Source organism: Ambystoma mexicanum, chromosome 4q (genome assembly GCF_040938575.1).
Source record: "Ambystoma mexicanum isolate Mex_15411 chromosome 4q, UKY_AmexF1_1, whole genome shotgun sequence".
Taxonomy (NCBI): domain Eukaryota; kingdom Metazoa; phylum Chordata; class Amphibia; order Caudata; family Ambystomatidae; genus Ambystoma; species Ambystoma mexicanum.
This window is the reverse complement of record NC_090928.1, coordinates 260,007,400-260,024,557: the sequence shown is the minus strand read 5'-3', so window position 1 is coordinate 260,024,557 and position 17,158 is coordinate 260,007,400. Positions and strand designations below refer to the sequence as shown.

The window sequence follows — 17,158 nt, the reverse complement described above, 5'->3', positions numbered from 1 at the left end:
TACCAGGGTTCCCCCTGAGGCGTCTCCATCTGGAGCTAACTGTACCGAGTCTTGGCTCAAGGCCCCTCTCTAGGTGGTTATAAGACCAGGGTTAAACCTGAGGTTCCCCAGCTTGGGGCTAAATCGGTCACCAACAGAATTGAGAGTTCCCTCATCGAGGGTCCTGGCTGTAAGGTATATCCCTAAGCCTTTCCGTGCATGTGGGCGTGGGGATACCAGGTCTGTTGAGGGGGCGAAAGAAGGGGGTCACGCACCACAGACCTTCCAGTACCGGCTCTGCCGAGGATCCTCCAATAGAGGCTAATTCTGGGGAAGCCCCTGATGTGTCGAGTAAACACCCTAGATCTGCCAGTACCGGCTCTGCCGAGGTTCCTTGTTTCAAGGCTAGGATGGCACGCAGGACCCCCAACTCCCCTGGGGAGACTATTGCTCCACTTGCTCCTGTGACGCAGTTCGCCCCTGGTGTGTGATAATGGCAGCCCAACCTCTGCGGGCCACGGCGGCCATTTTGAATAGCACCCTTAAAGCAATGTTTTACATCAACAAGCAGGGTGACGCAGAATCTCCTCTTTGTGGATCTTGCCATACAAATTTGGGCTGGGCCATCCAGTATATTGTGTGGCTCCCGGCTCCACGCATCCCGGGTCACCTCAATGTGACCGCAGATTAATTCAGTAGCCAGTCGGCATCGGTTACAAGTGTGAGAGATGAACAGCAATATCATCTCCAACTTTTCCAGCAATGGGCACGTAAGGAGGTTCGATCCACCCGTATTTCCTGTGAGGGGTGCTTGGTAATCTCCCAAAAGTATGGAGGAAAAGGGACGGGATGTAGGAGTATAAGTGCCCGGAGGAGCCTTGGAGGACCAGTGAGTGAAATTAACAAAGTTATTCACCATAGTGACTATCTTACTCCTAGTCCATAGTCCCCTTTCCTCCATTCGCTGCCCCTCTAATAAGTATCTTCTATTATTGCTTAAAAGGTCTCAGTCCTGGCGATAGAAATGGACTGAGGGGTGATGGGTGGGGCGGAGCTCAGGAGGGCGGGTTTTTCAATTTGATGCTTTTTTACAAAAGTGCTTCGGTCCTGTCCCACTGGACATAATGTCCCGAAGGTATGGAGCAAAGGGGACAATGGACTAGGAGTAAGATAGTCACTATGGTGAATAACTTTGTTAATTTCACTCACTGGTCCTCCAAGGCTCTTCCGGGCAGTCTCTCTCTTCTTGGCTCCACGCACACTTGTCTGCAAGCAGCGCTTGCCTGCTACGATTTCTGCTCTGGGTTGCCGATAGCTCTGCCTCTTTCGCAGATGCCTCCGGTGACCTGCAGCACCTGCGAGTCCTCCGTGCCCCACAGCTCGGGCTTTCGCCAAACAATGTTTGTTTGTTTATTTAGTATGGCGCGCGAAACCCAGAGGTACCAGGGCGCAACAGAGGACAGGAAGATAAGGTTACATAAAAACTTAGTTACAAGATAAGCACATATTTACATATATACATACAGTTGATTACATTTCGGCAGGTCAGTTTAAGGGAAATACATATTCACAGTCAAGTTGGCTATATTCTGTTAGTATGAGGGTGTGCAGATCGGTCGTAGGGATCATTGGATCGTAACCAGGTGAGAATGTTTCGCCTGAAACTGTGGTAGGATTGGTCTGCTCTGGTGTTGTGTGGGAGGGCGTTCCAGTGTTGGGCTGCCATGACAGGGAAACTACTACCACCCGTTTTCTTTTTTCTAAATTTGGGTACCTGAAGGCAGTAGGAGTTAATCATTCTGGTGGGGCGGGTGGAGGTCTTTTTTACTATTCTGTCTGCGAGATAGGGGGGTGGGGGCTGCGTTGTTTAAGTATTTGAAAGTAAGTGATGCTGTTTTGGATGAGATGCGGTCGCAGATTTTGAGCCATTTGTGTTCTCTTCTTTTGTTAGAGATGTGTTCCTTAGAGCGTAGGTTGAGGGCTGTTCTGAGTGCATTCTTTTGCAGAGTTTGGAGTTTGTTGATTATATATTTATTGGCTCCTAGGTACATGGCATTACAATAATCAAGTCTGGAGAGTATTAGGGCATTGGCGATGATGATGCAGCTAGCTTGGGAGAGGAATGCTCTGCTTGCTCTGATTAGCTTGCACGTGTATGCGGTAGAGGATGCTTGTTTATTTAGTGAGAAAGTTTGAGTCTAGGTGAAAGCCTAAGGTTTTCACTGTTTTGGCAGCTGTAATGGTTTTGCCATCGATGCTGAACGCTTTATAGCTGTGGCTTATTTTTTTTAGATTGGTGTTGGAACCAAGGAGCAGGATTTTGGTTTTCTCATCGTTCAGGCATAGGCCGTGTGTGGCCATCCATGCCTGAATGATGAGATATATTTTGTTTACCAAGGCCATATCTGAGTCGAAGTTGCCCGAAAGGGGTATGAGGATCTGGGTGTCATCTGCATAATTAGTGTATGTGACACCCAGTCTGTCCAACTTGTCAAATAAGGGTTTGGTAAAGATGTTGTAGAGGGTAGGGGAGACGCAGGAGCCCTGGGGATTACCGCAGGTTATGCTGATGGGGTCTGCTGAGGTTATTGAGGGGAAGACTCTCATAGTTAGATTGTCTAAGAATGATTGTATCCAGTCTATGGCCTCTTTCGAGAAGTGGGCTGCCAAGGCCAGGTGTTTGCACAGGACTGTGTGATCCGCCAAGTCGAAAGCCGCCGACAGGTCGAGTAGGAGTAACATGGCGGTGTTTCCTTTGTCATTGATCTGGGTTTTAAGGTCTAAGGGCTGTGTCTCTGAGAAGTGTTCCAAAGAAGGTCACCACGGTCAGGTAGGTGATCGTACAGCTGCAAACCTGTGTTCCAATCCCAGTGCAACTTCCCTTGGAGTGGGATGGCTGAAAATGCAAGGACAGGGGACTTGTAGCACAAGCTAGAGATCAGAAAAATACCAAGGCTCTGCTCGAAATGACTACATCTGCAGTGAGTTGTCCAGGAGACAGCTGGTCAGTCTAGGGGTTGGTCCTGGGATGTTTCCAAAGGCTCTGATGGCACGGATCCTCGAGCAGGAGTTGAGACTAGTTGTTCCCACTGGTCCCAGGGTTGAAGCACCAACTAGGGTCTTCTCAGATCAGGCAAAGGAGAAGGGCTTTACCGGGCCAATCACTGGAGTCGATGCTCTTCAGCTTCAGGGGTTGTCCTCTGGTCATCAGCAGGCTGCTCTTCGTAGATGCCTTGGTTCCAACATTATCACATAAACAGTTGCAGGAGCCCTTTTATCCAAGATTCTGGCTGGGAGCCTGCTCAAGCCCTCAGTGTTGTCCAGTCATGGACAACCACTGATCATCACATCCATCAAGCAACACTTTTGGGCCCCAGCGGATGCACACTGGGACCAATCAGTCTAAGCCCCCTTGCCCACAAAAGTAGCTGCTTCGAATGGATTCTTTCCTCCCACGGATTCCTTTTCTATGATAACCCTATCTCAGCGCAGCTGTTCTCTGAAAATGTGTCCACTGCAGGGGGCCGAGTGCAGATCTGTCTGCTCTGTCCGATGCCTCTACGCGCCCCGCATCTGATATGATGTCTGGGCATGTATATAAAGCGGTGCTGAGCCCTGTGATCTCAGTTCCTTTTGCCCACGCACTCTGTTCGCTAATCGGAACATGCTCGTCAAGCTTATATTTTTTCTCTGATGCCATGCCTATCCATCAAAGGCCTTGGGATTTACGCTGTGTGCAGATTGCGGCTGCCATCTGTCGGTCTCTAATCCACACCGGATCTGTTTATACTGCTTGTATCTGGACCACGACACCCAGGCCTGTGGGTTTTGCCACACCATACAGGTGAAGGCCACCCGGGAAAGGACAGCGAAAATATTCTCCTTCGTCCACAAGGTGAAGGGTGAGGCTCTGCTATCTTGGTCAGTGTCACACGTCGCAGATCAGTGCTCCTGTTAGACTACACTGGATTTCTTTACTCTGGCCTGGTGGACAGATGTATTGGAGGCCAAACTAGTTACTGAACAGGGACAACTCTGGGAGCTGTAGTCAATCCAATCAAGGTAGCATTGAGAAGTGGACAAGGCTGAGTCTCAGGAAGGGGTGAGCCTGGTGAAAGGTCCACAAGCCAAGCAATCAAGGATTACACTTAGACAGTTTTAACAATATTGTATTCATGGCCAAGCAAACACTATAATAATGACTGCAAGTAATACTATCACACAAACTAATAATAAAATGCATATATACAGTTCCTGTAGCCAGTGCTGTAAAATCACAATACCCCCACCCCACAATACTGAAAGGAAAGGTAATGGTTTGATTTACACTGGCAGTACACAAGAATAAAACCCTAACTTTTAGAAGTCAAACCCTAAAGTTTACAAAGTTCCAAGTAGTTTTGGGGTCTGGGAAAAAATTAGGAGGAGGGTCTTGTGGATGGGAAAACGGTTCCAAAAATCAGGTGAGTATCTATTCTAGTAAATACAACTGCCCCCCAGCTTTCGGCAACAAGTTTTGGCAAAAGCAAACAAATGTAAAACTTTACAAACATTTCCCAAATTTTACAGGGGATGGTAGGGGAGCAGGTAAATATTGCTGTGACTCACCCCGTACTCCAATTTCTCTTCAGACTTGACAGGTTGTTGGTCTGTTTTCCTTCTATTGCTTTTGGTCACTAGAGCAAGGGAGCTGCTGGTGCAAGAGATGTCTCAGTTGAATGCAGATACTGGTGCAACCTGTTTCTGTTGAAGAAGGCAACTCACACTGATGCAGCACGACTCCACGCACTCGACCAGACGCGGGAAAGCTGGTTTTGTCGAAAGTCGCCCAGGCACAGCGACACCAGGGGACACAGCTGGCGCAGTCAGAGTCAGCCTTCTATCTCTGTTACTGTTGAAGCTGAAATGCCGAAATCCCACAGACATGACTACTGTAGAACAAGCAAAGAGTCCCCAAAGTTCTGAGCTGAAACACAGAACCACGATGCCTCTACCACGGTAGCCCAAATTGGAGTTGATCAGTCCACCCGATGGTTCCAGCAATGCTTCCGAAGCTTTCAGATGGCTGGACACCGAGCCGACATCTGGAATGGTTGATCCCACCACTCCAAGGGTCAAAGCAACACCGAAGGCCTTCGGAAGATCACCAGCCAGGCAGGGCTCCTCTGGGACTGCAACAAAAGTTGTTCGCCAGGCTTTCTTATGACGGTCCACAGGTCTTCCACAGTCTTCACAGCTGGGCAGGTTACTTGACTCCTTGCAGGATTTCTCCAGGATTTCGAAGGTGTGGCTGCAGGACTCCTCTTCTTATCCAGAAAATCAGGCGAGACAGAAACTCGGCCCACCCAATGGAAGATCTGCCCCTCATACACACCCCAGCAGTGGTCAAATCGGGACCGTGTGATGGTGAAACTCAAGCATTCACTCTAGACGTTCAGAAACCAGTTTGTAGATTGAGACCAGACAGTCCCAGCCCACTTCCCGGGAACACGCACACATGACCTTGCAGTAGCATGCAAAAACCAAGGCTTTCCCAGGGAATGCATGACCATGAGCTTGCAGCGCAGGAAGAAGGCCACAGGACGAGATGGCCAAAACAGCAAACAAAAACCATGTGGCATGGCCATTCTGGGACACTAGCCACAGTTAGCAGCCAAACACGGTAAGGCTAACAGAAAGTATTGCAAAAATAGTGAAAATGCAATTGCTGCCACAAGCTTATCTTTAGGCACCTCTAAAGTAACCAGATAAATCCCTTTGAGTGTATTCTAGGGATGTACAAAAGTAACCCCATTGTGCTGCAAGTTAACCAGAAAATAGATAACATGCATACAAAAAATGGAAACATATTTCAACGCTGATAGTTTTGTGAACACAGCATCTCTGCAGGAATGCACCCCACTCCTTATGGATGCTTTTATCTCAAAGATGTACAACATCTGTCATGTGGGTGACCAGGGCCCTTTAGGGCTGGATCCTCTGGTCGCTCCAGGGAAGTGAGAGGGATTTTCCAGAGAAATTTTACAGGGAAAGTGGGGATGTGCTGGCAGTGGCTGAGGACCTGCAAGGAGCCAGTGGCCTCGACACCTCCCAGGAGATGGATTTCTTGCCGGCTCCCACAGCAGCAAAGCCACAAGCTGCATTTCAGTACTTAATGGCTAGAGTGGCCAGCACTACGGTATGGTCAGCCCCATCCACGTCCACAGTGCAATATGAACTTCGTGACATTCTGGACGAGGTGTCTAAGAAAGAAATGCTCCTGCGTTTCACCATGGCAATGGAAGCAATCATACTGGAGGCATGAGAAAAGCCTGCTCTGCCCGGCTGTGAACAGAGACATAGCAGACTAACACCATTCCATTCTATCAGATCCGGCCTTTCTCTCCTTCCACACTTCACCAGAGAGCTTGATAGTCCCGGCCGCTACAGCTAGCCTGAAGACGTATGCCTTCCTGTGCTTTCCAGTGAACACAGAGTAAGAGGTTTAATGCATGGGGTAAGAAATTATACTTGTCGGGCAGTCTGGCATTGTGAATGCCTCAGCCTTTGGATGCCAGTGGCCAATGCGGTTGAACACATCCCGGAGTGAGAGATGAGGCACTATTTCCATTTCCTGGTCTCTGATGGCAAGATGATGACTCGCCAAATGCGATCAGTGCTGGACATGGCAGACTGTGTAGGTAAGGCATTGGACACCAGCATGGTGGTCCGTCACCACTCCTGGCTGAGGCCGTTCGGGTTTGCGGGCGACATCCAATCCAGATTGTTGCACATGCCCTTCGATTGCAACAACCTTTTCTGGAGTCAATGCTGATGACTTGGAACCGTCATCCCGGGTCAGAGGTTTTCACCCCTTCAATGCTTTTTTGTGCTGATAGGCTGTGGTCAATCTGCCCCAGGATGAGGCAGACACTTCCTGAGAGGTAGAGGGAAGAGGTGCCCAGAGGGGTGCTGCTGCTGCAGCCGCTATCCCTTCTGCACCCTAGGACGCCAAGCCTCACTAACCCGTTTTGTCACGCGTCTCCAGTGGAGGGAACACTTTCCTTATTCAGCATGGAATGGTCGAAGAACCCCTCCGACACTTGGGCCTTACAGGTCACCTGATGGGGTTATTGCCTCCTATTTCTACCGTGCCCCCTGGACCACGGTCCTCTAGCTTACCCCCTTGTCTGCGGACCCGTCCTCCAGCAGTAGCTCATCGTCTTCTGGGGAAAAGCATGATCCAGCTGGTTCTGTGCTCGGAATGAGGAAGGGGGTGGTACTCCACCTGTTTTCTCGTGCCGAAGGACGTGCAGGCTTGTGCCCCATTTTGGATCTGCGACTGCTTAACTTATTCCTTCGTAAGGACAAGTTTAAGAGGGTTGCTCTAGTCCAGATTCTGCAAGCCCTCTATCTGCAGGACTGGTTGGTTTCCCTGGACCTACAGGATGCCAACTTCCATGTCTCAATTCATCGGAAGCGAATTGCCTGAGATTCGTAGTGGGACAACACCATTACCAGTTCAAGGTCCTGCCATTCTGTCTTTCCTCTGCTCCCAGGGTTTTCACCAAGCTGCCGGCAGTAGTAATGGCTAGTCTCAGGAGGAAAGGCATTTATGTCTTTACCTACCTGGATGACTGGCTTATCTGAGTTCTCTCCCCAGAGCTAGTGTCAGAGCACCAGCTCTGCAATTTCACTTTTTTGCACAGCTTGAGCTTTACCCTGAGCTTCAAAAAGTCTCAGGTTTTGCAGTCACAGTTTCTCCGATTCATCAGACTAGTCTTGGACACTCACCTGGGCAGGGATTTCCTGCCCGCTGATCGAGTGGCAGACATCTTTTGGATAGTCGGTGTCCTTCAATCACAGGAATCAGTCCATGCTTCTGGGCCTAATGGACTCCTGCATTCTTGTGGTGCCGGAAGCGAGGCTGCGCATGAGATCACTTCAGTGGCTTCTCCATTGCCAATGTTTGCAGTTCTAGGGCCGCATGTCGGACCCTCTTCAGGTCTTGAACCAGGTGGCTCAGGATCTCGTGCGGTGGTCCATGTTAGAAAACCTGATGAGTGGCGCTTTGTTGCACCAACTTTGTCCCCAGATGACGTGGTCACGGATACATCACTGACTGCCTGGGATGCTCATCTGTCAGACCGAATGGTGAACGGACTGTGGTCTCCCATGGAGTCTCAGGTACACATCAACTTACTGCAGTTGAGGGTGATTAGGCTGGCCCTGGTCGCTTTCCTCCCCTCTGTGAAACGCAAGACTCTGCTGATCTTGACGAACAACACAGTGGCCATGGACTACCTCAACAAAAAATGTGGTGTGGGGTCTTCGCACAGAAGCAATAGGCAATGGTTCTGGACCCTGGAGAACATGTCTCTCTGATGGCAGCTCATCTGGGCAGATGAGAGAATGTCACAGCGGATGACTTGAGCAGACAGGATTCCGCCTCCCACGAGTGGGAGCTCTGTCAGGAGGTTTTGAAGGAGATCTTTTCCCTTTGGGGGACTCCTCAGGTGGACCTCTTTGCTTGTAGTGTCAACAGGAAAGTGCAAGTTGTTCTCCAGGGATAATTCCTTGTTCGGGAGCTTTGGGGAGGCACTGAAATTCGAGTGGACTTTCAACCTCCTTTATGCTTTTCCGACTCTGTCATTCCTCTGGTTCTCAGGGGGTTGCAAGTTTTAGGTTTGCTGCTGGGAGAGGGGCCTGGATTCTTTATCCTGTCCTCTGTGTTGGTTTTTCTGCTTTCAAGATGGTCACTGTTGAAGGGTTACCTTGACGCTATTTCTATGTTCAAAAGATCTTCGGAACAGGGCTAGTTTTTGACAATCCCTGCTTTTATGCAGTTCTTGCAGGGTTTATGTAACCAGTGGTTTGTGAAACCAATTTCCTCACCGCCAGTTGGTTCCGGCATGTGATTTGAATTTATTTTTGACATTCCTTATTGGTGCTACGTTTGAAGCACTTCATTCTTCTGTTAGATTGCTCACCCTTGAGGTATTTTTTCTGGTTGCCATAACATCCGTGAGACAGACGAGTGAGTCCAAGGCAGTGTCTGTTTTACCTCCCTATTTGTTTTTCTTCCAAAGAGGTGGTGACATTGAGAGGAAGACCGTACTTAATGCCGAAGGTGGTCTCGGATTTGTATCTCTCTCGGAAGATGCATCTTCCTGTGTTCTTTCCTCTGCCTCACCATTCCAAGGCAGAAGAACAATTCCATTGACTGGACCCGGTACGGGCCCTTAAGTTCTACGTTTCTCGTAGTAGAGAGGCTAGGAAAGATGACCAGCTTTTCGTTGGTTATGCTGGTACTCGTACTGGCGGGGCTGAGACCAAACGGACCCTTTCTAGGTGGATCATTCTCTGCATTTCAGAATGCTACGATCTGGTTGGGAATAATGTGCCCTAAGGATCTCAAGAGTCATTCTACCAGCGGAGTGGCTGCCACAACAGTAGCGTAAAGGGGATTCCCTGTTCTAGATATTTGCCAGGCGGCAACATGGCCGTCTTTGTACACGTTTGCTAAGCATTGCTGCTTGGAGTCCCTTTGCGGATGCCCGGATTGGTAGGGCAGTCCTCCAGAGTTTTCTGGTTTAGGTGATGCCCTTTCTTCCTCCCTCCTCCAGGTTTACGTACTGCTTTTGGAGTCTATCATAGATGAGTACTCTGTGGGAGGAAAGACTCAAGAAGAACAAATTGCTTACCTCTCAGTAATGTTCTTTTTGATGGATGTGCCTCCCACTGATAGTCACCATAGCCCTGAGGATGGATTCTGTAGTAATCCGAAACGCGTTGGCAATTGATTGAACTCCATGGTGCTGTTTGGAATGGTCTTAATGGACTTTGATGATTTATCAAAAAATGTTCTAGTGTGAATGTTGTAAACACTAGTCATTTGAAATTCCTTTCAAGATGCCTTTCTAGCTTTTTAGAAAAATCACTAGTTGCGACTTTGTTTTTGTTTTGAGTTACTTTGGACAGTGGTTTGTGGAGATTTGTGTAATTACCATTTGGACTCACTACTGTACTCCTTTTGTTATACTTTTCTGTATTATTAAAAAATCTGTTTGTTTTATATGCACATTCTTGTGTGGAAGTAATGTTGGCTACAATACTGGCTCAATTGCCAGTTCTTTAATTCTACTATGAAAGCAAACCCACTCTCCTCTTGAGAATTATATGTATTAAGTGACTGTGAAATTCTCGATCCCTAAAATAAATTGATTAGGTCTGTGTCTATACTCCCCTGTGTATCCCAGTTTTGGGGGTGCAGGGCAGATAGACCTTTGAGTGACACCACGGATATTATCCCGTTTGGAGTGCATGTGGGGCTACCGTGTGGTGACACACGGTTTCGTTTCTCTAGTGTCTAATCAGTCCAGAGTGGCCTCGTGGCATTCGCCCCTTTGCACCTGAAGTTTATTCAGAATTAGTAACTGTTTCGATATTCTTTGATATATTTACAAGTTAAACATTTATGAGTTAGTGCCTCCTGCCCCCCATTCTTTGTTAAATTCCTCCCACTGATTGCTCATCGCCCTCCCTACCTGCCCCTCTTTTCGGGAAGCTAGTACACCATTGGTTCTATGGTGCCTCAGTTTCAGACGGCTATAGAAAAAGGTGGAACTGAGGTCACATGGCATATACTGGCCCTGACGTCTTATCCAGTGCCCTTAGATGCATTGGACTGAGCTGATGCGGAGCCGTGATGCGCCCTCTGGTGGCAGAAGTGTTTACAGAGAACCGCTGCGCTGGGATAGGGATATCATAGATGAGGAATCTGTGGGAGGAGCATCCATCAGAATGAACATTTCTGAGAGGCAAGATATTTGTTGTTTCCCAGGGAAAGGAGTTTCCATACAAGGCTTTTTCAAAATTGAGAAGGCAGGAATAAGGCCAACTTGGCTAATGAACAAGAAGAAAAATATCATGCTTGCCACCTATAGTAGCCTTTCGCAGTGAATGCAAAAGAACAAATTGAAAAATATCAAACTATAAAAATCATGCAGCTGCCACATTGTCAAAGTAAACAAAAAGCCATTATATAAAAAGTTATAAGGATACCAAGTATCCTCACTGCACTTCACTGTAATGATGTGTGCAATTGTAAAAGTACAAGAATCCGTAGAGAGAAACATAGTCGCTCATAACTGACAATCTGAGGGACTAGCCAGTTTCTTCATTAGAATTAGCAAAACGTGCAAGGGAAATAAAGCACAAAGCTTTAGTGACCTCCAAATAGTCAAGACATGAATCAAAACAAGCAAAAAGTGTGGTGGGACCAGGGATCCAGGGAAAATGTCCAGGGACAGGTAAGTATCCCAGGGTCCGTTTTACAGAGCTCCAGAGCTGGTTCAGGGAATTTAATTGGAGAGGAGTCATTGGGCTATCTCCTTTAGTGGAGGTAAGTCAGAATAACCCCACAGGGAAGGCCAGAAGAGACCCGAAATAATTGTTCCATAGGTCAAAGAACAAACCAAGAATCCCAAAGGAAGATGCAGCAGAGCAAAGGGCCCCAAATGGAAGTCTATGGTAAATGCGGTAAAGACTTTCCTCCAAATAATCCCATCTCCAGACAAGAGGGATCATTGTGGATAAGTATTGTGACTAATCACCCACCCCAGTACCCAAACGTAGCTACTCCTGTGAGAAGTATTGGCAGAAACTGTTGCTGCACAAAACAATCTGGTAAGTATAGAGCTCCTTTCACAGTTGCGGTTTCCAGGATTTGCATCCCTGGGGCTTTCCCTCAGAGGAGCGATGATACCAGTGACCCAGGAAAAAGGAATAAGGGCCCTTCCTACAATGTCAACCTTCAAGCCACGAGTGGAAAGCTCAGTGAGAAAGACTCCAGAAAGATGTGGAACATGTGTCGAGCAGGGATGTAACAAGATGATCATAAACTGGGTCGGAAATGGCCATATTAAGCGGCATTAAGATGTCTCAGCTGACTTTTTTCTATTATATCCGTGGCGCTGTATTGGGCCCCAACCTTGGAGGGTTCTCCTGGACCCCGAGCACTTTCACTTTTGTCTTCCATTAAGCAGCATTTTGGTGACTATCCATAGCAGCTTGAACAAGTCCCCTTGGACTAACTGTTGGGCAGAAACCTGTGCAGTTCCCTCTGGGACCACTGTAAAAGATTTAGGACTACAGGTGTTTGGCAGTAAACCCACTTGGTAGCAGTCTGTACCACACAGATTCCCTTGGTAGCTGTGGCTGAGCAGTTAGACTTCCCCCAAGAAGAGTTAGGCAGTATACAGAGTATTCACAATAGATCAAGAGAACACAGTAGAACAAGTAAACACTGACCAGGGCTTGGTGTAAAAGAGATAGAATTATTTATTTAAAAACACATCTAGAAAAACACATAGGCACTAATAGTAAGCAATTCAAAAACACTGTCACTAAAAGATAGACACTCCCTTAAAAGAATATTAGACAAGTCTTAAGCAAAGCCCCACTTATTTTCAGACAGCGGTGAGCGCTTAACGTAGATTGCACTCTAATAACTCGTTTTAAAAATTGAGAAAAAAACAGAGAATAAACTGAAACAGATCCCAACACTCTTTCACGAACACACAAGAGAGGAAGGCAAAGTAACACCGTGAATTCAGAGTCAGTAGGCCGGATCCGCTTTAAGAGGATCCAAACGAAATGTGTCCAAGGTCACACGGTTGCAGTGCACAAAAGTCTTGTAACGGTTCAAAAAGGAGTTGGACCAAAGAAAGGGACCAGTTAGAGGGTCAAGGCCGCCTGCCTAGTCCAGAAGGTTAAGGGGTTATTATTAACTTGTAGCAATCTTTAGAAAGGGAGGCCTGGTGGACACAGTACCTTAAAGTGGTGAGAATACTCAGGCGGGGGCAGTTGTTCCTGGCAGCGGATGCAAGTCGGTGCTTCGTCCGGGGGAAGAGAGGATCTCGTCGTGGAGGAAGACAGGAGTCCGTTGCACTTCCAGGGAAGAAACCAGCCGCGGAGTTTCTCAGGTACAAGGAGCGGTCCGTTGATTCGCGGTTCAGTGGTGAGTGGCTATCCGGCCGCCGGGGTGCTTGGCGCGGGCAGTTCGACCACAAACCGGTCTGGGGTGCGAAGAAAGAAGGTAAAACTGGTTGTGCCCACCAGTCAGGGGAAGAAGCCTCTCCAGTCGGGAGATCTTCTGTCGTCTGGAAGTGGTGAGTCGGTTCCGCAGGGCTCCACCGATGGTGTCGTCATCGTGGTAGGTCGGCTCAGCTTCTCCCTCGTCGGATTCTCAGGTCCTGTGGCGACTTCTGAAGTTCCAGTCCCAAAAGCCCTGCTTTTATGCAAGAAACCCCCATTCATTCAGCCTAGCTGTCAATCAAACATGCACTTGGGCCAATCACACAAGAGTGCGACTTGAGTTACCAAGGTAACTCAGTCCAGGGTGCCTAAACCCCCTCCCACACCCCCTGTGGTACCCAGACAGAGTGGCACCACTTTTGGAGGCTTCTGTGGAGAAGCCCGCCAAAAAGTGGAACAAAGGGCTCAACTTGGGTTGGAATCACAGAAGAGAACACAAACGCCATTTCTGAATCGAGTCCTGGCAAAAAATACCAACCGGCGAATTAATATTAATTAAATAAACCAGCGGTATGTTTAAGGCTATGAGAATTAAATAATTAAAGTTGGTTGCCTCGAACAATGGGAAAATCCCATAGGAAAATATTTGCGGTCGAATATAAAAGGTAGTTTCCACTGCCACCAGCCAAAACTCAATCAGGGGGGACGGAGACGTGCCTCCTCGACTAACAGACCCCGGGGCAATCGAAATGCCCCGACCAGTACGTCCATAATATGATGGTTTGTACTGGTTTCTGTTAATAATTTGGGACTAGTAAAGCCAATGGTGACTTTACATGCCCTGGGAGACAGTAGTCAGTCCCAGGGTATGGAGTCTATGGTGGGGTGTCACTATGACACCCCTGTGTCACTGCACGGAGGGTGCTGTGTAACACACATAGTAAAAACACATGAGACCCTATGGAGTAAAGGACCCCATAGCCCATAAAACACATTAACAGTCAAAGGAACACCATAAATCATATCCAAGAGTGGGAGAAAGAGTCTCACTCTTGGCAGGAGAAAAAAACAAACTCAAGGAATCCAGCAAAGCTGCTGGGGACTCACTAGGTTAGGAAATTCAGCCTAAAGAGAGAATTCTCCCTAACACTAACCCATCGGGAAGTTTTTGTACAGGTTCAAGACTCATCAAAAGATGTCCTGCATTGTCTGAATGAATTGGCCTCTTGGAGACAAAAGGCCTCCAATAGGTGTCACCGACAAAAATCCACTTACCACGCTGTGACATTGATGATAGAGACTGATGTTGAAGATGCTTCATCAACTATCGGTGCCAAAAGAGTCCAGTCTTTATCGAAGCAGGAGCCAAACTCTCAAGTGTGCGGCTGCCACCTTTTGGAGGTGCATCTGCCTGCCATTGACGGCGTTGTGGCCTTTGACTGTTTAACAGACGCTGAGGTAGTAACTGTTGGCATCGCAGCTTTTGCAAAGATACTGTACATATGCCTTCTAAACCGCTGACACTGCCCTTAAGTTGGGGTTCTGTGAAGGACTGCAAGCAAAACCCCAAGGCACTAGAGAGGACGAGCAACAGAATGGAAGTAAAAAAGCTACACCTCGGTACAGCCTTGAAATGTGATGGAGCTGCTACCAGATTTTAACTTGCTTTCCAAGTGAGGATACTCAACTAGGAACTAAATGGATCACACTGAAGTGCTCCTGCCTATGCTCTATATAGGACAACACATAAAAAAATTCAGTAGCCGTCTTCAGTGAAACTTTGGACAAAGGCTCACTGTTGCCAAAAAAAGAAATCCAAAAAGCTTCAAGCTCTTCCTTGAAGTAATAATGTTCATATAATACAATAATGAGATGAGTTGTGTTTGTTAAATCTGAAATTTTGTTTCAATCGTTTGGCACAGTACCACTAAATATTGATACAACTTAGTAGCATAACCAGAATGCCAAAGCGAGTTGCACTTGATACTTAATTGTGAATGCTGAGAGAATATTGGAGTTGCATGTGTCAAAAAAGAAGCGGACAATCTCAATGATGCGACTTAAGTCTTTTTTTTGTAATGCTAGATAGGCATGCTTCTAAGGGTTGATTTTTATATTTGTATGAATATGGTCACATTTATCTGATCGCTCCTTTTGTTGACAAGGCATGGGCACATCAATTCGATATATATTGGTGGCTAGCATATCGTTTTTGTATGACATTAGTAATGAGTAGTATTTAGAAATGTTTTAATGCTAGTAATTTTGTATGTTTGAGTCTGTTCTTGAATTTTCTGTTGAATTATTTGTATGCATATATTAATGCACATTTTTTCTAAAATCTGTTCTTCACAAAAAATGACAGGGACAGAAGCTGTGTATCTGATTGTTCCTGAAAATGAAGTTGCCTTACTGGATCACATAAGCACTGTGCAGGATATTGTTGTGGAAAATGGAGATTCCCTAATGGATCACATAAGCACAGTTCAGGACAGCAATGATCCTATATGTCTGTTGCCAGACATCAGCAGGTAAATCTGTAATAAGTGTACTGTCTGCCTGCACCATTTCGTTTTCAGTTTCTCTGATGATTGTATAGTGATGTTTTGTACTTGTACTCCTGCATCACATCCCCTATCCTAGCATCCAGCTGGATGTTCTCTCCAGGATGGGGAATGGACTGAGCCATCTGCATTTAAAACCTATCAGCTGTTGGGCATTGTTGGGAGCCCTGTGCATTGAGCCTCCACTTAAAACCTCCATTTCCTTTCTGCAGAGTTAGTTTATGATGCTCATACCCCCTTTACCGCACCATCATCCCACACTCCCTTTAGCACCTGCATATGTCCCTTCGTTTGGGATTTGGGTGCAGTGTATTTCACACTCCACTGCCTCAGAGAAAATATGCAGCACCCCAGAGCCATGTTGGTTGGAAGTGGCCTTTGAGAAAATTAGAAGGGTTATTGCCCCTTTCTGTTCCTGTGTGTTCTTATATTTAGGTTTTAGTCTTCCCACCCTAACATAGGTTTGGGCAAAGGCCCTTACATTTTCTTATACCAGAACATGTTTTTTGCCATATATACTACTGATTGTGTTCATATGGGGTACATGCATGCCTTCAAAGTCTAGTTGAGTTCTAGGGTATATCAGAAGTTCAGAGTATGGCTGCAAATTTTAAGTAGGCATTGGCAAAATTCCTCCTTAAGTCATCGTACCTTGTTCATTGACTGACCTGACAAGGAGGTCAACACATGCCCCTCGAGTGCCTTAGCCGTTCCTCTTTACAAGTTCAGCCCTGGTTGATGATGACCAGATAACATTTTAATGAAAGTTAATCCCCTCTGTAAAAATAGATTTTCAGAAGCAGCCATGTGGCCAAATTCTGAGAGGCCACCCTATGCTGGTGACTTTAGAACAACCTCATGAAAAGAGCTGCTGAGCACTTTTCACAGGCGTCGGAATACGACACTAACTTTGTGGACAATATATTAAATGAGAAGAAACAAGTGGCCCAGTACATCCCTCTGTTGCAGTCTATTAAAATGCGCCTTCTTCTGTCTTTGTCTACTCCCACCCTTACTAATCCCTTTTAATCCGTGCATTGAAAAGCCTTTCAAACCTGCACCGACAACCCCTTTTCATTAGAGGTCACCTGAAACCAGACTCTCTAGCTTTTAGAACTACACGTAAGAGGGTGGCCACTCCCCTAGCCACCTCAGAAGCCCCATCTGATAGAGAGCAAGAACATCTACTCTCCTGGCAAGAAAGCAGCTACAGTGGCAGCTTTCCAGATGCAAATGGCTAATAACACTACCCTTATGGCTAGTTTAAACAGGGCACAGTGGAATTTATTTATTTATTTATCATTTGTATGGCGCCTATACATCAGAAAGTGTTTCCAGGTGCCACAAGAGAAAAGGGGGAGGGTACAGGTGAGAAAATGACAGTAACAGCCCTACTAGGCCTTGTGGCATTCGGATTGTGCAAGTGCAAAAACAAGAAGTGTAGGGAGAAATGCAGGTGATGGGTGGGGAGGGAATGGGCAAGTGCTAAGGGAGGCCCAGGCGGGCAAGTGCTCAGGGAAGCAGGGAAGGGGGCCAACTAGTGCGAGGGAGGGGTGGAACAGATTCAGTTGGCTAGTCTGGGGAAGTGGGCCCGGGGG

At 47.1% G+C, this 17,158-nt stretch overlaps 1 protein-coding gene across 2 annotated transcripts in view; it reads left to right on the top strand.

Moving 5' to 3' along the window:
* Positions 1–17,158, top strand: part of AHCTF1 (AT-hook containing transcription factor 1) — a 2,174,249-nt gene that overhangs the window by 1,738,978 nt on the left and 418,113 nt on the right. For both annotated transcript variants that reach the window (XM_069607832.1, XM_069607831.1), the window contains one exon: positions 15,362–15,527. In XM_069607832.1, coding sequence (XP_069463933.1) covers positions 15,362–15,527 — 166 coding nt within the window. The remainder of the gene's footprint in view (positions 1–15,361; positions 15,528–17,158) is intronic.